The 22,618-nt window shown below is 51.7% G+C and overlaps 3 protein-coding genes across 3 annotated transcripts in view; all 3 read left to right on the forward strand.

Moving 5' to 3' along the window:
- Positions 1–26, forward strand: part of LOC119113537 (ovochymase-2-like) — a 2,680-nt gene extending 2,654 nt beyond the window's left edge. Inside the window, exon 3 of the mRNA XM_037237837.1 lies at positions 18–26. Within this exon, the coding sequence (XP_037093732.1) occupies positions 18–26 (9 nt within the window). The remainder of the gene's footprint in view (positions 1–17) is intronic.
- A 40-nt stretch (positions 27–66) lies between these two features.
- On the forward strand, positions 67–10,384 carry LOC119114390 (galactosylceramide sulfotransferase). The gene is made up of 3 exons (XM_037238583.1): positions 67–92; positions 8,865–9,142; positions 9,707–10,384. Exons 2-3 carry the CDS (start codon positions 8,973–8,975, stop codon positions 10,350–10,352), a joined length of 816 nt encoding a protein of 271 aa, XP_037094478.1. The 5' UTR covers positions 67–92; positions 8,865–8,972; the 3' UTR covers positions 10,353–10,384.
- Positions 10,385–19,363: 8,979 nt separating this feature from the next.
- LOC119113538 (uncharacterized) lies at positions 19,364–22,376 on the forward strand. Its single transcript, XM_037237838.1, has 2 exons — positions 19,364–19,869; positions 22,295–22,376. Exons 1-2 carry the CDS (start codon positions 19,364–19,366, stop codon positions 22,374–22,376), a joined length of 588 nt encoding a protein of 195 aa, XP_037093733.1.
- The last annotated feature ends 242 nt before the right edge of the window (positions 22,377–22,618 follow it).

Below are 22,618 nucleotides of genomic sequence, written 5' to 3' on the forward strand. Positions count from 1 at the left end.
CCAGCTCCACTGTGCAGAAAATCTGATGCGCTACGGCGAAAGCACTCGCTCAACTTCGTCTGGGAAGCACGGGCAACTACGTCGGATCACCGGTGAGGCTCGCACTGCATCGTGTCGGCAGGCATCGCACTGCATCATGTCGGCAGGCGTCGCACTGCATCGTGTCGGCAGGCATCGCACTGCATCACGTCGGCAGGCGTCGCACTGCATCGTGTCGGCATGCATCGCACTGCGTCATGTCGGCAGACATCGCACTGCATCATGTCGGCAGGCATCGCATGGTACTGGTCTACTTTGCATGTTTGGCCGCGGGACAATGCGTGGGTGGTTGACTTGCATATACATCTTTAAAATGTCGCGTGCTGCCTTCGAGTTGTTTCATTTTTTTCAGCTACGTTTTTTTAAAATGTGTGCGCAGCCATGGGTAGCTGTAAAATGGGATGTAATACGTTTCGCACGTGTGTAAAATGATGCGGACAGTCAAACTTTAAAAGGCTTGTTTCCAACAAAGGCAAGTCAGCAGCAACCGTGCTTTCAAAGATATTTTTTCCTGAAACATGAATACCTTCAACACAAAAACACGCCCTTGTGAGACTTCACCCACTCACACCATGACAGTAACTGGAGACGTGCCTCTTTGGGTAAACAAGTGAAAGCCATACCTGAGCCATGATGCCCGCTTCGGACTGCAGGCTACCAGACGGTGAACAAGGAAACACCGCGCTTGCTTTGGTGCGTGGGTTTGTGTGTTTTAGCCCAATTTGTTTCAGTAACGTCCCAGCGTTTCTTTGGAATATTCGCCACAATATGGCACGATTCTTCGTGAGCTCAACAAACAGGTGCACCTTGCAGCGCCGTCAATGTAACACATAATATGAAGTATATTCACATGATTGCTTTCAAAAGATCCCGTATCGGAATTGCTGCACAACTGTTGGCGGCCATTGTTTTCGCTTTTACGATTTTAAGGACTATCCAAAAAATTCGTTTTGCAATCTGCTGGACGCGAAACCATTGCATGAACACTTAAAAGAGAGGGAAAATAGCATCATGAATTAAAGGCGCAGCGTACCAGAGTGTCGCGACAGTCACGTGTCAAGCATCATTCTCAGGCTGCACACTGCGCCGCTTGCGTAGCAGCCGCCACTCTCCGCCAACTGCCGAGCAAAAACAAACCGGTTTTATATCGTGCCATGCGGTAGTCCGGCCGGCCGGCGGGCTGTAATGAATACTGACTCGCCAGCGCCCAAGTGAAGCCTGGGGATGCGTACGGTGAGCGCGAGCCGGGCGGCGGCAGTGCACAGCCAGCTCTGCTGGCAGACGGACGGCGGGCGGGTCAGCCAGACCTGGGTGCAGTCAGCGCCTGGCGCAGCAGACGTGGGGACAGTCAGCACTTGGCACAGGAGACGTGGGAACAGTCAGCACCTGCTGTAGCAGACGTGGGCGCAGCCAGCGCATGGTGCAGGTGACGTGGATGCACTCAGCGCTTGGCACAGGAGACGTGGGCGCAGCCAGCGCATGGTGCAGGTGACGTGGATGCACTCAGCGCTTGGCACAGGAGACGTGGGTGCACTCAGCACCTGGTGCAGCAGACGTGGGTGCAGTCGGCGTCTGGTGCAACAAATGTGGGTGCAGTCGCGCTGGGACTAGCACTGGGCAGCGCTGAGAAGCGAGGAGGCCGGTGGGACCCTACGACGTGTCCTTGGAAGCTGCTTGTAAGCGGCTCTGATAACCGCCCGGCGGTACTGCTGGTCGGTAGTGCTTACCTGCATAGAAGTACGTAGTCAGCGCCAGGCAGGTGTCATGGAGACCGACAACTTGCTGTTGCGGAGGACCGATTCAGGTTCAGAATCGGACGGGCATGTCGGCTATGAATCCATTTCTAGTCCAGATAACACCAATGGATCTCCTGCCAATGAAGGCGGCAAGCAGCGTGCCGCAAACAACTCAGGCATGACGTCGGCTCAGAAGAAGCTGTTGGCCAGCCTGCTGATCGTGAGGATGTTGAACGGCTCGCTGATTGCTGTCATGATCCCATTCTTCCCCGTAGAGGCCGCTTCGAGAGGCGTGTCGCAGACGGTCATCAGTTCCCTCTTCAGCGTTTTCGCTGTGGCAAAGATGATCATGAGCCCGTTCATTGGTCGGTTGGCGCCCGTTGTCGGCATCACTCGACTCTACAACTTCGGCATAGCAGCTGCGGGTGTCTCTACCGTCGTCTTTGGCACGCTCAACTACATCGCGGACACATCTACCTTCATGGCGGCCTGTTTCTTAGTGAGGTTGCTGGAGGCGGCTGGTTCAGCAGCCATTGCCGTATGCGGTTACACTATCGCTGGCAGCCAGTTCCCCGGTAAAGTGAACAGGGTCGTGGCGCTGCTGGGCTCTGCTCTAACGATCGGGCTGGCGTTGACGCCGGCGATCTGGGGCGGCCTGTTCGCGCTCGGTGGCTTCGGCACCCCCTTCTATACGCTCGGCGTCATCATGCTACTGATGGCGGCCGTCAACCAGCACGTGATGCCGACGGTGCAGAAGATCACCAGTGGACCGCAGACGAGCTTCTTCAAGAATTTCCGGGTGTTTATTGGATCCACCGGAAACTGGATCTGCATGGCGACCGTACTGATATTTTCTGCAGACGTGAGCACCGTTAGTTCGGCCATCGCTCCATACGCCAATGATGTGCTCGGCGTCTCGCCGTCGACGGTAGGTTTGTTCTACTTAGCTAGCACCACGATGTACGCCATCATTAACTTTCTCTGGGGATGGCTGGCTGAGCAAATGTGGAACCGTTACAAGATGATGTCACCATGCCTCCTTGTTGCGAGCTTTGGAATTTTGTTGGTGGCTCCTTCTCCGTTATTGGGCTTAGAGCCGGCTTGGTGGATAACAGGTCTGGGTATGACCATTGAAGAAATGTTTATTGGTGGTGCCATAACCCCATGTTTTAAGCTCATGCTTGACTGTAGCGTCCAGAACGGGCTCGAATTCGGCTTGGGTACACAATCCTTTGTTGCCGGAGTGTACCAAATGGTGTTTTCCATGGGCATAGCAATTGGACCGATTTCCGGAGGCATTATGGTGGATGCCTACGGTTTTCCTTGGATGATAACCGTGCTGGCTTTTGTGACGGCATCTGTTGGGCTGTTGATTGGCATCAAAGCGATTTCCACAATGCTGGATCAGAGACGTGACAGGACAACGAGCTATTAATGCTCAGCAGCAACGGGGGCTTCATCTTTGTCGCATCATGTGAAGTTTCGTGAGTCGAAACGCGGTCAGCATTGAAAATTTGTGTGCTGCAAGCTACCTAAGCACAAGCATTCAAAAACCAGCGCAAACTCCGGACTGCCATGGTTATGAAGCACCCGTTTGGCGTGAGTGCACCCAGCTCCGGTGATGAACTTCACCGCACAGATCAGCTTCCCGATTGGTCAAATGAGACACACCTGTGTAGTCCGAGGTCCGCCAATGGCTCGTGCGCACCAGGGTCTCCAGGATCCTGCTACGGGCGCTGAAAACGCCGCGCGAGTGCGGATCGGACAAAGTGCGGCTATCTCACCAAATCCGCAGACGGGCGAGAGGACGACGGCCGGACGGACGTGGGTCGTCGAGCGGAGCGGTGATGTTACCAGGGTTGACGGTAGGTCATCAGGAAGCGTCAGTGCGGGCACCGTGTGTGCGGCGCTGAGCGCTCTTCTGCACTGATTATATCGTGCAATGGCTTGCAACGGGATCACACAACTGCCTGCAAGTAAGAGGCTAGGCAACATGGAGGCAGATATGTTATTTACACCGAACCCCAGATTGGTCTCGGAATCTGACAGCTATCCGAGTACGAGTCAATCTAACATGCAGAAGACACAGATGCGCCATCTGACGGCAACCACGGAGTCAGTATTAATCAACATGTGGCAAGGGACGATCGTATGACAGCTGCTCAGAAGAAATTGCTGGCCTGCCTGGTGATGGTGAGGATCCTGAACGGCTCACTGGAGTCTTCATGATCTTGTTCTTCCCTGTAGAAGACGTGTCGAGAGGCATGTCTCAAAGTCTCAAAGTCTCAGTCATCAGCTCCCTGTTCACCGTCTTCGCGCTGGCGAAAGCGACCCTGAGCGGCTGGCGCCATTGCTGGAAATCAACTGGCTCTACAACTTTGACGTCGCAGCTTCCGGTCTTGCCACCATCGTCTTTGGCACGCTCAACAACATCGCGGACACATCTACCTTTGTGGCGGCCTGCTTCTTGGTGAGGCTGTTGGAGGTGGTGGGTTCGGCAGCCATTACCATCTGTAGCTTTACCGTCGTCGACAGCCTATTCTGCGACAAGGTGAACAGGATCGTGGCGCTCCTGAACTCAGCTCTGACCATCGGCTTAGCCTTGACGCCGGCCATTTGGGGTGGCTTGTTCGCCCTCGGTGCCTTCGGCATCCCCTTCTACAGGCTTGACGTCATCATGCTGCTGATGGCTGCCATCAACCAGCGCCTGATGCCGACCATCGAGCAGACCAACAGTGGATCTCAGACACATTTGCTGGGGTCTCTGCGGCTGCTGGCCGGATCGGCGGGCAACTGGGTGTGTATGATGATCGTGTTTGTGTATGCTGGAAATGTGAGCACAGTGGATTCAACCCTCGTTCCTTACGCCAATGATGTGCTCGGTGTTTCCTCGTCACAGGTTGGTCTCTTCTACATCGTCAGCACTACGCTATATGCCGGTATGAACTTTTTCTGGGGATCGCTGGCTGAGCTTGTGCAAAATCGTTACAAGGTGATGTCGCCATGCCTCCTTGTCGCCAGCCTAGCAATCTTGTTAGTGGCTCCTTCTTCGTCATTTGGCTTGGACCCTGGCTGGTGGGCTACAGGTCTAGGGATGACGATCGAGCCCATATTTATTGGAGGCCAAATTAGTTTGCCATTGGGAATAGCAGTTGGTCGCCTTTCGGGGGCATTGTTGTGGATACGTACGGATTTCCTTGGATGATTATCGCGCTCGCTTTGGCCACAACCCTTGTTAGGGTTTTCGTTGGTGTTAAGGCCGTTTTAGTAAGTTTAAGGCACATGCCAGCATCCAGATGCAGAACATGGATCAGCTGAGAGACAGGAATAATTGGAATGGAGTCCGTGCCATGTGTTGCGCTTTTTGGCCCAGTCGTTAGCTCGGTCCGTGTCGAGGTAGTCTTGTGTTTGAAACATGATGATCAGTTTCTTGATGTGTTCCAACTGTAAGCAATACATTTACCTCACCTACCAGAAGTGATTGCTGTGCAGGTGGCGGGTGACGAGTGACGGTGTGAGAGCGTGCACGGTTAGGGGTTAACTCGACACAGATGATATCGTCACAAGTTGGGACAGCGGCGTCTTACGTTTATCCTGTGGCTCAAGTAACACAGCATGGTAGTGCACCATAACGGCTAGTGGATAACAAATAGCGCCAGCAAACCATGGCTATGGTAAATCACCCGTGCGTCATGCCTCGACTCAGCATCACCCCGACACTCTGCCGTTTGTGCCGTGGATCAAATGGACGCGCGACGCAGTGCCAGGTCGTCGTGTTTGTCAGCCGAAGTTATCGCATGCCCTACAGCTCATAGGTCATCAAAGGTGTGCGTAGGGGATCACTTCATTTTCACGGACCTCACACATTCCTCTCAGTACACTGGAGTGAGTATGGTCAGGGCAAGGCGTAACCGCGCAACTACTGTTTTGGCCGCACAAGCACACACTTCACAAGGGTTCTTCTTTGCAGCCGCTGATCGCGGCTCTTAGCTTTAGCCAGTGCTTCTCTGAAAACGTCGCTTAATCGGCATCCCCCAGTATACTGAAGATGGGCTATTCTCAGAGTAAGATAACCCGACTCATAACGCTCCGCATAAGGCAGAAGTTTGAAACTGCGGCAGCTAAGTCCGTTGACCTTGTCAGCTGACATTTTACTTGCAGTTGCTCCACGGCTGCTTGCATCTCCGGAATGGAGGACCACACTTCAGCTGACCTGGCATTGCTTTGATCCAGGCTCACGGCACCGCCCTGAATGTGATTACCCACTGTCTCCTGCCTCTTGGAGACTCATACCACCATCTCCTACCACCTGATCCTAGTTGCCTGCACGCGTTTCGAAGGGGTGGCACAAGCCGTGTAGATCCACGCGAATGCCTACGTCTGCCAAAATGAGCCGATCGACAACGCCAGCGAAATATTCATTCTGGAGCCCGGCGCTCTTGCGGTCAGCAGAATAGCTTCAGATGCCGACCCGCTCCACCAGCGAGCAGATGTGAAGCGTCGTCTGCCTCGCCAGAGTGCCATACCAGAGGACTGCAGAATGTCGTCCGCCTCGCCGGACAGCGATGCCAGAGAACTGCGGATGTCGTCCGCCTCGCCAGACAACCATGCCAGAGAACTGCGGAATGTCGCCCGCCTCGCCAGACAGCCATGCCAGAGAACTGCGGAATGTCGCCCGCCTCGCCAGACAGCCATACCAGAGAGGAGCTCTGCGGAAGATCCCGGTTAATCTGTCGGAGGGTGCAAACCTGTCGGATACTTGATGAGTTTGTGAACATGACCCTCTACATGCTGAGAGGTAGTGTTCTGACTAGCTGATGATGATGCTGTCAAACTGTCATGCTGTGACTTATCTGGAGTGGTCAGCCCCACCAGAGCGTTTACTTAAGTCAATAAATTAAGGAAAGAAAGTTTTACCTCATTCACGGCCGGTACATTTCGGTCTGATATCTTGAAGAGAGATTTTCGATGGATTGGAGGCACCGAAACCATTTAGTTTGAGAAGAAGGCGATGGTTAAAAGACAATTAGAGGTAGACTTGGTTTTTAGAATCTTCTGAACTGCCTTGTAATGACAGAAAGGATAGAGATTGCACATAATTTGGGGGTTGAGAGCTTAACCGGACCTCAAAATAAATACTTCAGTTGTATTTTTCTATAGTACAGACGCTTCGTGCTGCGTCCGTTAGGTGCGTACCATGTACAAAAATGTGTGAACATTGCAGCTAAAATACACATCAAAAGGGCTTATGCACAGCCCGTCATCGACGCAGACGAAGGGCTCATTCAGATAAACACGGTGCTTTGAACGCTGCGAACATTCGAAGCACCATATTGAAGGCTGCATGTCAAGGCTACGGAGGCCAGCCGCGTCGAGCGTCGCGACGCCCGAAAACCTCGTAAAGTAATCTCTGCCCGGCATTGGCAATCCCGCTCTGAGAACACCCGGCCCTACAGACGACACCTCGCTGTGGTTATGCGTGCTATGTAGTTTATGATGCACGATGCCTGCATGATGTGCGGCACAGCGGCACACACAGAGCCTGCTTTATGCTTATCAGCTTTATCGGCGATGCCATGTTTGTGACGCGCCAGATCGTAGATCCCGATCTGTGGGTAACACTTGCGTCGTGACGCGGCTCTGACCCTCGGTTGTGACACGGGTCTGAGCCGGGCTCTGACACGGGTCCGAGCCCCAGCTGTGACACGGGTCTGAGCCCCGGTTGTGACACGGATCTGTGCCCGAGCTGTGACACGGGTCTGATACCCGGTTGTAACACGGGTATGAGCCCAGTTGTGACACGGATTTGAGCCCCAGCTATGACAAGGGTCTGAGCCCCGGCTGTGACACGGGTCTGAGCCCCAGCTGTGACACGGGTCTGATACTCGGTTGTAACACGGACCTGAGCCCAGTTGCGACACGGATCTGAGCCCCAGCTGTGACAGGGGTCTGAGCCCCGGTTGTAACACGGACCTGAGCACAGTTGTGACATTGATCTGAGCCCGGTTGTGACACGGATCTGTGCCCCAGCTGTAGCACAGGTCTGCGCCCAGCCGTGACACGGGTCTGAGCCCGGCTGTTACACGGTTCTGAGCCTCGGCTGTAACACGGGTCTGAGTCAAGTCTGTCCGATCTCCGAGCCGCGGCTCAGCCAGCGGTGAGAGCACGTGGTGTTTCGGAGATAGGTGGCACTCATCTGTTTCGGATCTCTATGCCGGTAAAGAGGGCGTGTCGGTCAGGCCCCGCTGGCACGTTTGAGGAAGTGTCGCCCACTTGTTGTCAATATTGGCGGAGTTAAACACCACCCTCCAGTCACATGGGACGCGGTCACGGCGGTATATCATTGTATCGGTGCGAAGTAGCGGTGTGGACCTCGGAACATAAGACTTCTGCCACGGTCTGAGAACACCACACATTGATATATTTGATAAGCCGAAATAAACGAGCTCAGTACAAGCGCATTTTACAAAATTTCAGCTAACAGCAAATGTATGCAGAAACGAGGATACCCAGTAGTCAAGAACCCAGTACCCAGTAGTCGAGTAGTAAGGTAGTCAGGCTCGGACATGGGGGCAAATCTCAACAAGCGACGTGGTTGACATGAGCAGCCATCATGTGGGATTTTTGCTTCACGACGTGCTCTTGCCCGCGTCTCACCCTAGCAGGAATGGCAAACATCTCAGGGAATCGAACTCCTTGCCTCTGGTTTCCCAGATGTACGACTTAACCACTTCGTTGTCGTTACCCCGAGGAGCCATTATGTTACAGTTCCATCACTGGTGATGTCACTTGCACAAGCTGTATAGCTACTACGAACGTGCTAGCGTCACGGATATCACGGATCACAGGTCAAATGGCCCGTCACCTACGCGACCCAACTGACCCTAGGTCTTGTGACCAATCCAACCTGGGATCTCTGTGACCCATCTGATCCGTGACCCCTGTGACCCATCTGACCCGTGACTCCTGGCTGACTCGTGACACCTGTGACCTATCTGACCTGGGACCACCTTGATCCACCTGGCCATCTAGCCCTGTGACCTTATTGGCCCATGCGACCCAACTGACCCATGACCTCTGTGCCTGCAGACGCCGTTCAACAGGCTATTCATTCCGGATTGGCTTTGGCCCCGCTCTGGCAAGTTTGACGTGTTCGCGCACCACACGCGGCTGCACGTGGCCGAGACGCGCCGCGTGATGCAAGATCACGCTGCGTGGGTCACGATCCTGCGCGATCCCGTGGCACAGTTCGAGTCGGCCTTCGACTACTACCACTTCGCGATTCCGCAACACTGGAATATGACGCTGAGACAATTCATCGCTCTGCCGCTGGAGAGGAAGCAGGCTCTGGCGAGGATCGGCCATGGGTGAGAGGGCACGAGGGCAGTTCGGGATTGGGGTAGGCCCAGCACCGGTTGTTCTTGTTTTCAATGAGCCCTAGCCTGAGCCCAGCATTAGAAAATTGCTCGGAAATGAATCTGAAGCGGAGGGAGGTAAAAAGAGGTTCCGTTCTTTTTTTCGCTGTTTTGAGCGGCAGGGTCCTGTTTCCTGTCCTGGCAGCACATCGAGGAGGTGGGAACTAGAATAGCACCGGCAGGCCCATGCTGCTGCCATGTTTGGTCCGTGGAGCCTTGGCCCAATCCCAGCTGCGGCACTACTCGTTCCAAAAACAGATGAGACGCAGTTATCATGACAGGAAACGCTGGCCCTGACGTTATGCTTAGTAAAAGGACACCCTCTGTTACAAACGCAATGCAACGTGATCTACGGTAGGAGATAATGCAAGTGGTTAAGTATTATTTCTTTCCTTGTATATTCTTTGTTTGTTTCGTCTACACATTGTGACCGTCATCGCCCCTCTCGACATGCGTGCTGCTCGCCACGTGACCCTGCCACCGCCAACCTTGTTGACCTACGCGCCCCCGCCACAGGCGCTTCGGCGGCAGCCAGATGGCCTTTGACCTCGGATACGACCCAGCCATCGTCAGCGAACCGCGCCTCGTGCAGGCCATGCTCGACGACCTCGACAAGGCCTTCGACCTTGTGATGATAGCCGAGATGATGGACGAGTCGCTGGTGCTGCTGCGTCAGTTGATGTGCTGGTCGACTGATGACGTCATCTACCTCACCAAGAACGCGCGCTTCGACGCGCTGCGAACCCCGATGAGTCGCGCCGACCGGGCGGCGCTGGAGGAGTTCCTGGAGCTGGACATGATTCTGTACCGCCACTTCCGGCAGCGCCTGGCCCAGCAGATCGCCGCCGTGCCAATCGCGACGTTTCTGGCGCGCACGGAGGCGCTCGTGGCGCGCTGCCTGCACTACAAGCAGCGCTGCGTGGCCTCCGAGGCTAAGGGCAGCGAGCTGCAAGGGCAGCAGCACGAGATCACCGACCGGGTCAAGGGCTACCAGCTGACAGACTCTTCCGACTGGATGTGTTCCCGCCTCGGCATGGCGGAGATCGGGTACACGGACCTCCTCCGCGACGGCCAGCGCCAGCGGATGGCCATCTGGCGCCGGGTGTACGGTCTCCTGGGCATGGACGTTGGCGCGCCTCAGCAGCCGGAGGAGAGGACATAGTGGCAGGCGCGGGCGTGTGCGGGGCACGGCTGTGCGCTGGAAGGAACGGGCGTGGAGAGTCAGATCAGCTGTAGGCGTGACCTATTGATATGTGGGTGCTTGCTGTTTAGGTGATGTGGCACAGGAGCTGTGATGCTTTTGTTTTTGCTTTGAAGCACTGACGTATGGAGCGGTTTCCTATGTTGCGTTTGGCTTGTTTTACATGGGTGTCAGTTGATAGCTGATGACTTATGAATTGTGGTTTTGCTAGACATGAAGTGCTATTTGCGATACGTCGCCGAAATCATGGGATATGCATGATCGCATTCTTGCGAAACTGCAGCTTACGGTTATCTTCTCGGAATCTGAAATAAGTCAGGCAGAGCATCAGGTTACATAAGCGTAGTTTTTTCCCCGCATGACCTCCAGGGGCCCACTGTCCTGCTTCAAAGGTGTGCGGCAGTTCGGCCGAAGCAGTTATCTTTCGCGCGGACATTACTGATGTCCCTCGTTGACCAACGAAATACGAGGCTAGTCTGGTGTCAGCGTGCAGTTGGACCTGACCTGATTTTGTATTACTTCACCTGTCACCGAGACTGCAGACCCCACGAAACGGGACTGATTCGAGCTCCTTCGTAGTCAATGCCTCATGGATGTCTTGCCAATGCTGGAAGCCTTCGGGGACAGTGCGTGGTTCGTGCTTGGCACCAGCTGCTCATGAAAATACACCCTGTACTGCAGCAGCGTGTCTGGCGTGTAAAGCGTAGAGTTCAACGCAGGCAAACATTGTCAAACGTCTGGCAGTTTGAGGCTGCACTGTAAAACTTTAAAACTGTTAACGTCAGCCAGTAAGCCCTTAACTCTTAAGCCCAACTCTTACGGGGCAAGTGAAAAAACAGCCGTGGTGCTGAAAATCTTTCTTTAAAAACAGCTTGGTGCGGGCCCTCAGCCACCCTAAAATTTGCCGCTTCCGTCAACAAAGGCAACAGTAGCGCCGCCACTCGGATGAACGTAAGCTAGCCGATTCGTTCGGCTTCGGGCTGCAAATTGAAAAAAAGGGCTGGCTTATTGGTTTGCCACGAACTGCTATTGCTTTTTAAAGATCTGACGGTCATTTTGAGTAGCTCATGCATCATCTTGTTCTACTTTTCATCCTACCTTAGCAATCCTACCTTCCTACCTTCCAGGAAATCATCATATTATTTCCATTATTTGTTTTTGTTTTATATCAACGGAGTCGAAACCCGACAAAGCCCACTTGGTACCTAAATGAATCTGTTCTCACCGAGGGCCTGTTCTCGGTGACCCAAATGACTCTGCGTTTACAATAAACTCTGTGCGCCTAACGCATTGACTCTGGAGACTCTTCATTCGCCGTCAAGAGGCATTCGGGCTGTCGACGCCTGACACACTCCGGCCCAATGCGTCCCAATGTTTAGAGGTGCGAGGAGGCGGGTGCACAATGTAGCACCACCGGCAACAGATATGGCTGAATGTTATTTTCTGCGATTGGCTGTTGTTATCCGTCTGCGGGTTGCAGGGAGAGGAGCGGGCATTGTGCGCTGCTCCAGTGCTGGCTTATCAGTATGCGAGTTGGGAAAGGGGACGGGACATCCAAAGTCATTGCAAACAAACGTCGATATATACAAGAGTGTGACCACGCCTCTAAATCTGGGGGATAAAGCAGGATGGAGGGGCCAAACTGAAATCTGGTGGAAAGCGTGGCCCTAAAAATGACATTAATGAATGTTGAAACGTAAACAACGTGCATTCGCCGTAAACAATGGGTGGAGGGGAAAATCCCATTTGGGGGAAAATTTGGGAAGATGACCCCAGGCCCTAGTGGTTTGATCAAAACCAGTATGTCGTCCCACCAGCTAAACACAATTTTTGACATTAAATCATGTCATGTGTGTGTGTGTGTGTGTGTGTGTGTGTGTGTGTGTGTGTGTGTGTGTGTGTGTGTGTGTGTGTGTGTGTGTGTGTGTGTGTGTGTGGTGTGTGTGTGTGTGTGTGTGGTGTGTGTGTGTGTGTGTGTATGTGTATGTGTTGTGTGTGTGCGTGTGTCATGTGTCGTGTCATGTGTGTGTCATGTGTCCAACCTTGCAAGTGGCCGATCCCTGGAAGACCTAACTGATGGCCTGACCCAAACTGCGCGCGCAGCCGACCGCTTGGGTCCAGTCGAGCGGCTGACGGCATTTGTGATTGTTTCCAGATGGACATCGGGCGTATGGGGGGGGGGGGGAGGTTGGGGGGGAGATGACGAACCCGTTGTGATTGTTTCCGGGAAAATATGGCGAACTAGCAGCGGAGCGCAGAGCACGACAACAACAAGCTAGCGAACGGGCAAACATAGTATTTGACGATGAGACGCGCGGCTTTGTTTGTTTGCTGTTTTTGAAATGTTAGAGCGATTTTGGGACACCTAAGACGAAACGATGTGACCTAAGTCACACTATACAAAGCTGTATTTGGTCTTGGCTGGCATGGACTGCGGCCAGTAGCAGCCGGTGCGGTTAAGGTCAGGTGACGTTAGAGCGCCTTACCTTCACGAGAAGAGTAGTAGTGCCAGGCGTTGCGGCAAGATACGCTTTCGCCACAAATTCTACCGTTGCCTCGGAGTTGGCCGATGGCATGGTGACGTCAGGGCTCACGCGTCAAGCAACACTGCGTAGGCGCGGACCCCAGAAGTATATCGAATTTATCCAAGGTTTGGTTGAAAACCTTAAAACTTTGATGACTTTGCTGACTTCAACGAATACTTATCACTCATTCGCCTGATACGCGAACAGAACCGACTGTATGGCAGACTCTTCAGCTCCCTTCGACTCCGGTCAAGCTTCACAACCACACTGTTGAACAAATGGGCCTGTTATCAATGACTCCACCCCTCTGACATACCTGCTGCCATGGCTTGCATCTGCATTTAGTCTGTTACGCACAGCTGCTTTGTGCTACATTTCAGTCTAAGGTGCCAGAATTGAGCTCTAAGAAACAGCACGTACTGAAGCCTAAGGGGACTTTAAGAGGATTTTTCCAAGAGGATGAAACCTAAGAGGATTTTTTATATGATTATACCTATTTACTCTTTTCTTTTACAACTTTCATGCAAACGAGTCAGAGGTAGCAGTCTTGAGGCCGCATGCTTCCCAGGTAGGAATCAATTAGTTTCATAGACTGATATGGATCGGAAATGCCCAAGGTGCCTAAACTTGGTTTTCAAATCCGGTGTTGTGTTCATAGAAATCGTAACGCACAGTGCACGCGCATAACATAATTGCTATTTCATTGCTGTTCGCTACCGACATAGCTGAAGACTGCGCTATCTGTTCTTAGCTGCGAATAAACAGTAGATAGCTGCGCTATTATCAAAAGAGAGTAAGAGTAAGCAAGGAGCAAATAACGATCAACTTACTCCCTCTACCGGGGCAGGCTATGACATATCGTCAGCACATCACACCAGTGAGACATCGTGCCAACGGGTGCGCATCTCGAGACGAACGAGGTCCCGCATCCGGCGCGAGTTTTTCTTTTTCGAAGTTTATTATATTTTAGTTTTAGCCATGCGGACAAGCATTCAACTTCGGCACATTTACCGCCCATGGACAGCCAATATAACGCGTCACATCCGACTACAACACGATTAACATCAAACTAACACCACAATAGCAGCACATTTAATCCAACTGACGTCCCATCTCCTTTCATGCACCCCTCTCCCACACACACCACACCCTAACTCCCAGCCTACTCTCCTACCCTCCCATTCCCCACGGACGGTCAGCTACTCTGCTTCCCCACGAGCCGACAAGAAGCAGATAATTTCGTCACCAAGATGTCCAGGGGCATTTGACGGCCAATGCGAGTGAAATAGCGTCAGCCGGTCCGTTGTCATGCCGTGCGCCTCATGAGACGCTGGACAGTTTAAGGCGGCCTCTCACTGTTCAGCTCAGTCAAGCGAGTCCACTTGTCGCAAAATATGTTCATCTCGTTTGTGACGGTAGATATGTATTTTTTCAACTCTGATGTAACTCTGTGTAGTGCGGACTTAACAAAGCACTGCAGGTCTGTGCGAGAGCCAGAGCTCCCACCAAGCCATATGTATGATTTGCCTAAAATAATGCTCACAAACACCGCTCCGGAGTGCAGGGAGTGATTACCCTCGTGGTGACCCAGGATCACGGACTGCGTGGTAAGTTGAATTTGCAAGGCGCGCTGTAGGTCAACCAAAAACCTTCTAGCCTCAGGACAGCGCCAACATATGTGTGAAAAGGTCTCGCAACGTTCTGGACATTCCTCACATGCGTCTGAGCCGTGTTTCCGTACAAAGCAAGGCGTCTGTTCGTTGGCAGCATGCGGTGCAAAATACTATGTGTTTTTGTATAGGAATGAAAACATTTGGCTCCAGTTAAACTCCTCTGGGAGATTTTGCTCTCTTCCTCACTTTCTCTGCGCCTTCTCAGGATAAGTCCACTTAGTCCGTTTTAGCAGGATACCGAAGACCACTTTGCGCTTCTGAGTGTCTTAATAATCTGCTCAAAACAAACCGGCAGCTTTGATCTTTGCTGTCTGTCTCGCAGGAGCTTTGCTTTTCATTCTCCGGGCAGCCTTGACAGCAGTGCATGCCATGGAAGAAAGCTTTCTAAGTTATATTGGCATCGTAGTTCAATACCTTTTTTAACCCTTCGTCCCTCAAGGTCGTACAAGTCAGCCACCGTTACGACACCGTGTCCGATCAGGGTCTGTTTTTGAACATTATTGTTACCTTCGAGGTGCATATGTTTATTGGATCAAAGCGGCTTGGACAATACCTCGCTACCCGATGGTTTCTCTACGTGGCTTATTTTGTACCAGGCGGCTACCACCTCAAACCAAAAGTTGTCTTTGTGCAGCTCACGCATCATGGAAAGGTACCCTTCGCAGTGAAAGATTATGACATCGTTATGGACAAATAATTTTGTTCGCACTATAGCCTTCCACTTGCTTCTACATTCCGTGTCGAGCACTTTTCTTACCCACGCCATGTTCTGCTGTCCGCCCTGAACGCTCAAGTCTGAACTGAAGCCCTCTGTGCTGCCAAGCGTTTTTAACTTTAGATCGTTTTATCTTATTTGCTTTGACGCAGACAAAATGAAACATCAACGATTTGATTTGTTTTATTTGCTGCCATGTTGGCTTTTCGAAAACTGACATAACGTAAATAATCTGCGCCAGTACCTCAGACTTCAAGACGTGAGCCTTTCTGTACGGTATGAGCCCGCGAAAAGCCAGAGAGAGAGAGGGGTTGAGTTTATCCCTCAGGTGGTCTATTTTGGCATCTTAGTTTATTACGGCCAATCGTTCACTCTTCGAGTCAATTTTAAGACCCAGATACTCCACTGAACCGAATTCCCACGCAAGGCCTAGATCTGGACATATGCCATACGAGTACGCCGGTTGCTTCCAATCCACATGACTCGCATTTTTGTGCATTTAATTTTAGGCCAGACACGCTGTGAAAATTAGTTAACAGGCTAATGGACTCTCTCGGCGGTTCTGCTCGGCCATTAATCACCATCAATGTGTCGTTCGCGTAAGCAGATATTTTAATTTCTGTTCCCCGAAGGTCGAGGTTCGAATCCGGACTTTATTGCGGATTTGTTCCAGCTTAGGTTCTATGCACAACAGGGACAGGCTACAACTTAAAGGGCATTTCCTGTCCCAGGCCTCTCATAATTTGACACGGTTTTGACATCTCATCATTAATTTATAATTGCGCTGCGCTAGAGGAGGGATCTTCCCAATAAATTATATCGATCCGTTTACGCATGAATGCACCAAAACCAAATTGTTCAACAACCGCTTTTAAGCATCCCCAAGCCACAGAGCGATATGCTTTTTGCCAGTCGCAAAAAAGTACCGGAATCTAGGTTTCCTGTGCGGTTTTCAGTAATTCCAGCACGGTTTGGACATTTTCTCCGATTCATCTAGCTTTTATGAATCCCGCGTGGTCTTCGTTGATAAGTCCACGAAACACTTTCCCAATGCACCTGACTAGTGTTTTTGTCAAAATGTTAAAGACCACGTCGAGGAGGCTTATAGGTCGTAACGATTCCATCAGCACCTTAGTTTTGCCTTCCTTCGGGACGAGAACTGTCACGCTCTTCTGCAGTTCTGGTGGAATGTGGGCATACTCATGTATTTCTCTAACACCGCACAGACCATTGTGCCCAGTTCCTGCCAAAAAACATTGCAAAAAAAATACCGTGTAACCGTCCGGACCAGGACTAGTCGAGATTTCCATGGACGCCAGAGTTGCAAGGAGTTCTTGCTCTGTAAGAGACCCTTCCAGCTCCTCTGCTTCCGCCTTTGTCATGCCATGGATACATGAAATGAATTCGCTCGAAGCGTTGGATGCCGATCGCTTGTATAGTGTTTCAAAATAGGGGCGGAATTCTTCTAATATATCCAAAGTGGATTATGTGGTATGCCCCGGCTTTAGTATGGTTCAGTATCATTCACCTAAACATTGTTTGTCCAGGCCCGTGGAGGCGTTTGTTCAGCCCGTAAAAGTAAACAGTACCTCGCTCCGCAAAGTGTCGGCACCGACCCTGACAACGTAGCACACCCCGACAAATTATGCTTCTTAGAATGTTGCCTCTTTCTTTTTTAGCACTAGCAAGCTTTGGACTTGCGTCGGAATCGACTGGTGTGCATAAGTTAGACCTTTGGAACGTACTTATAGCATTCTCTAAATCCTTTGACCGCTTCTCCTTCTCTTTCTTTTTGCGGGACGAATATTGCATGATCCACCCCAGGATTACGTGAAATGCTGTCTGCAAGAGCAAACACGTTGATATTCCTGTCGAATTATCTCAGCTAATTTCAGCCATTTTCGGCCTGGCCGACTGCAGGCAAACATCGTCGAGCAACAACGAATTATTAAACTTCCAACGTGATTTGCCCAGTCAAGTTTTGTGGATGCTCAGCTCGACAACGACCGCGCTATTATCGGACAGAAATCCGTCCACAATTTCTGCTATAGGGGCTTCAGCCTGGTAAAGAAAGTTGTCACCAATCAGAAGGAAATCAATCCTAGGTTTACTCAGCGGGTTTCTCGATTCATATGTGTACACACGAACTTCAGGGTTCAATGACCTCCAAATGTCTATTAGAAAGCTGACTGGCATGAATCTTTGTACGGTCTGTTTTGATTTGTCGTTGTTGTGACACCCGGCTGCGGCTGTAAACCCATCGATCTCCACGTCTAAGCAGAAGTTGAAATGCCCGCCCTATATGATGTCACCAGCTCGCACTTCTTCGCACTTGTCAAGTAAGGTGCGAAAGTGACCCGGGCTGTCTGCATTCGGACCTTATGTGTTTACTAACGTAACTGTGTTGCTGGTGATGTCGACAACGAGACTAACAAGATGACCTGATGGACACTTTACGATTGTTTGGATGAAAATTTTCATGTCCGGTTTGATAAGGATGGCGACCCCTCCGCTCCTGTTGTCGTCGTGAGAAAAACACCCCGTCCTTCCCATTCGCTCAGCCACATATTTTCAGTTGTGATGTCTGAATGTGTCTCCTGCATAAACACTATATCTAATCTCCGTTTTTTAAATCAGCAAAAAAAAAACAACTGTATTTGCTTGCTCGTGTGCCCATTGGATCGGAGTCCACTGACATTTAATGATGCAATCTTAACAAGCCTCTTGATTCAAGAGGAGAGCCGTCATTGAATGGAAAAGAGAGACCCCCAAGCAGTCAGGCCTCTGCACAGGGCACGGGCGGACCAAAGGCCCAGATGATTTCACTCTCCCTCCTATTTTGGCCCCTTCTCAGCTGACCAGCTGGGTCCGTCGCTTTCCCACCCAGTACATCCTCCCACCCCCCAAACATTGCTACGCTCCAGCCGGCCCTGGTCGTGGCGCGATTTGAGCGACCAGGAGCGCGCGTCAGGAGACCAGGAGCGCGCGTCAGGAGACCAGGCCGGACCACGGCCAGTTCCCTCTAAACTACCGTAATGTGCCCCGACCGACCGGTCAACAGCAGCACTACGCCGCTTATGGTGAACCGCACACAAGCACAGTGATGCACCCTTCGTGACACACGAAGGCACGGCGACGTCATATAATCCAGCATAATACGACGTCCTGCAAAACAGTCAAAATTTAGAACGTCTCGAAAAAGGAACGCCGTGAAATCACGCGAAGAACACACACACACACAAAGGCATGCGAGTGATGAGGAGTGAGCACGTGCAGCTGCCACGTTCACAGAACCGGATGCAATTGTATGCTCTTACGCGATACCTGCTCTGCCCGACATCTGGTCGTTCGCGACGCGAGACTCACCCCTAATGAGGCGGACCACGACCAAAGCGCCCGCAGGTCGAGCGTCCTATCTCAGAGGCTGCCGCTCAGCACTTCAGGGGCGCGGCCCGATGTTTACCGAGCTCTGGTGCTCCGCGCGACCGGCATCCGGTGCGATTAGCTGCAGGCTGAGCTCGGCGCGATCTTCTGCCCGCGTGCGCGAATTTAACGGGCTGGCGAGGTCATGTTCAACACGTGCGTCACCCCAGGGACCACCACAGAGCGGCCGCCAGTCGGCAGGCGGGGCAGCTGGACGCCTGGTCGGTCACGTGCAGTGCTGCTTAACTTGCAGGCGACGGCGAGGGCGACGCCAGGCTAAACGGCTTATTTGCCGGAAGGTTGGCCAGCATGGAGTCCGAAAGGCTGTTGTCAAAGGAGAAGGGCAAGAGGAGGTTCGAATTGTACACCGATCCTGAGCACCAGTCCGCCCAGCTCCCAAGCAACGGAAGCGGGCCTTCGGATGGCGAGCACCGCGTCGAGGGAGAGCAGCATGCGACGCAGAAATCTGGCATGACGTCGGTTCAGAAGAAACTGTTGGCCAGCCTGGCGGTGGTGAGGATGTTGAACGGCTCTCTGATAGCCGTCATGATCCCGTTCTTTCCCGTTGAGGCCGCTTCGAGAGGCGTCTCACAAACTGTCATCAGTGGTCTATTCAGCTGTTTCTCGGTAGCGAGGATGGTCACGAATCCGTTTATTGGTCATTTGGTGCCTTTGGTTGGCCTTAACCGGCTGTACAATTTTGGCCTGGTTACTGCCGGCCTTACTACCATCGTCTTCGGCACGCTCAATTACATCGCAGACACTTCTACGTTCGTGGCGGCTTGCTACTTGGTGAGGCTGGTGGAAGCCATTGGCTCGGAAGCTATTACCATCTGCGGCTTCACCATCGCTGGCAGCCAGTTCCCCAGCAGAGTGAACAGGGTCGTGGCGCTGATGATCTCATCTCTGACAATCGGCCTAGCGTTGACGCCGGCGATCTGGGGCGGCTTGTTCGCCCTCGGTGGCTTCGGCACACCCTTCTACACGCTTGGCGTCATCATGCTGCTGATGGCGGCTCTCAACCTGCGCCTCATGCCGACCATCCAGCAAGCAGCCAACGGATCTAGCACGAACTTCTCGAAGACTCTACGTCTTTTTGCCAAGTCGACCGGCAACTGGGCCTGCATGGTGACCGTGTTCGCGTACGCATTATATGTAAGCACCGTAGCGGCAGCCTTCTCTCCTTACGCCAATGACGTCCTTGGCGTACCACCATCGCAAGTTGGCTTCTACTATCTGGTTAGCACCTCTTGTTGCTCCATCATGAACCTTTTTTCGGGATGGCTAGCTGACCGTCAGCAAAATCGCTATAAAATTATGTCGCCATGTCTCATTGTCTCCAGCGCTGGTATTCTACTGCTGTCGCCATCTCCCCTGCTAGGTTTGAAACCAGTTTGGTGGCTAACCGGTCTGGGTATGGCCATTGCACACGCGTTTTCTGGCGGTGCCTTGACTCCCTGTTTTAAGACCATGCTTGATTCGAGCATCGAGATTGGCCTCGAAGACAACTTGTCTACACGGTCATTCGTCTCCAGCGCATATCAAATGGCATTTTTGATTGGCCTAGCTGTCGGACCTCTCTCAGGGGGTATTCTTGTGGACATCTACGGCTTCCCCTGGATGACCACTATGCTGGCTTTCCTCATGGCCTCTTTCGGGCTACTGGTCGGGGCAAAGGCCATATCTACCAGCCAAGCTCAACGGCGTGACAGAAAGCAGAGTTGCGGACCCAATAACAGCACCCCGGCACTAAATCGACCCAGGAAGTATCCGGGCTGAGACGTCATCTGGAGCGATCGGAACCGAGGTGAATGCGTCCAGTACAAGAGCATGCAACAGTGGTGGACTTCAGAAACTGGTCACACTCGTTAGCTGTGCTGTTACAATTTTAAACGCATTTGTGGCTTGTGTGAAATAGCGCACATAACAAAACATGCTGCAGCCTTGGTTATGTGCTTGGGAGAATCATGAAAGTTTACTCAGTTACCGAATGTTGGTGATTTAGTGCAACCATGTTTTTTAATGTCTACAGCACATGATATTTCCGTTAACACACACACACACACACACACACACACACACACACACACCACACACACACACACACACCACACCACACACACACACACACACACACACACACACACACACACACACACACACACACACACACACACACACCACACACACACACACACACACACACACACACACACACACACACACACACACACACACACACACACACACACACACACACACACACACACACACACACACACACACACACACACACACACACACACATATATATATATATATATATATATATGCACATGTATGTGTGTTTATATGATCAGTCTCATGAAACGTTAACCTGATATAAGACACCAAAAGTCTTCAGCTTCTGGTTTTTCCTTCACTTTTGAGGATGAGAACAGCCCAATATATTCAGTAACTTTAATGTAATCGTTCCTTAGCACAACAACGTCGCTAACTCAGCACTTCCTGGTACATTTAAAGCCGTTAAATCAACGTCAGGTCTTTCAACTCATGACTACATCTCGACTTTTTGCTCTTCCCCCTGCTGAAATGTACCAAAGCTTATGATAAATTAAGACATACATTGTTATGTCACATGACCTGGCATTTGTTAGCTTCTCTACGTTTCGTCCTGCATGAGAAAATCTCAGGAGGAGCCGTTTTGGGCACAGTCAATTAAGTCTCATCATTGAAAAAATCAAAGTTTTCCAGCAGCTGTTTTAAACACGGACCTCATGCCTAGGGACATCATCTGTTTTGATACAGGCGTCGGACAAACATGCCACGCATATATATATACGCATATATATAATTGGCGACACACAAAACACCGATTTCCCCGGTGCTTTACGCTCTAAAGGTGTCCCTCCATACAGATTGAGGGCTTCACGTACATTTGTTTCATGATAAATTTAAGGTGCTATTTGCAAAAGTATATTGCTTCAGGAGCGATGGGTCTCCGTCTCTGTGTAGAACGTGCGATGACTGTTGGGCATTTGGCATTTTAGGCTTGATTATGTTGGGTCTACATGCGTTTGCTTGTGTCTATATGTGTTTGCTTGCGTCTGTACGCGATTGCTTGTAGATGCATAGTCAGACGCCTAAGAGTGTTGTTGTTTGGACAATATATGAACTATTTGGTTAGAGCGCACAGTCTTCTATGCCGCATTTATCATGATATACGGTGCCATTTATTTGCGTGGAGCCGAATTATTTGGAGAGGTATTTTCCACGATCAGGGATCGTGCAGGGAATGTGATGCCCAATAAGCTCACACACGTTTTTCGCGGTTCTAGATTTGGAGGGCTGAGCGCCGAGTGCTCGAGCAGCTGGCTGTCGCCAGTGTATCAGTGCTGAAGTTGTCAGTGTCAGTGTACTAACACTCGGCAGCCCAGCAACTGAGAGGAGAGGTCACCTGTGAACAGACTGAAGAGGAAGATACCGATGCGAAACGCTGGCCAGTAGTACACCGAGGGCGCCCTGTTGTCCTGCATCTTATCATGGCCAGAGTCACTGGCCTCACAGGTGTTATGTGCTGATCATGCTAATGAAGCAGTCCTGTATGACGTCTCTTTGCACGGCCGGCACGCCTGATCCCGTCCGATGACGGTGGGCCATCAGTGCTGTTTCTTGACCAGCATGTATGGTGCTCACAATAATAGACATAAAGGCATGTCTTTACAAATCATCGGGTAGCACAGGAATGGCGCACCATGCGATGCTCCATGGCGGTGTGTGTAGCGGCGTTGCCGCGGATTTCGGGTTGAGGGGTAGAACTTCTTTGTGGAGGGGGACGGAAAAATGGGTTCCGGGAAAACTGGGTCCTTATCACACGGGGTCTCTCCATTC

This window comes from Pollicipes pollicipes, unplaced genomic scaffold (assembly GCF_011947565.3).
Source record: "Pollicipes pollicipes isolate AB1234 unplaced genomic scaffold, Ppol_2.1 Scaffold_7262;HRSCAF=8765_pilon_pilon_pilon, whole genome shotgun sequence".
NCBI lineage: Eukaryota > Metazoa > Arthropoda > Thecostraca > Pollicipedomorpha > Pollicipedidae > Pollicipes > Pollicipes pollicipes.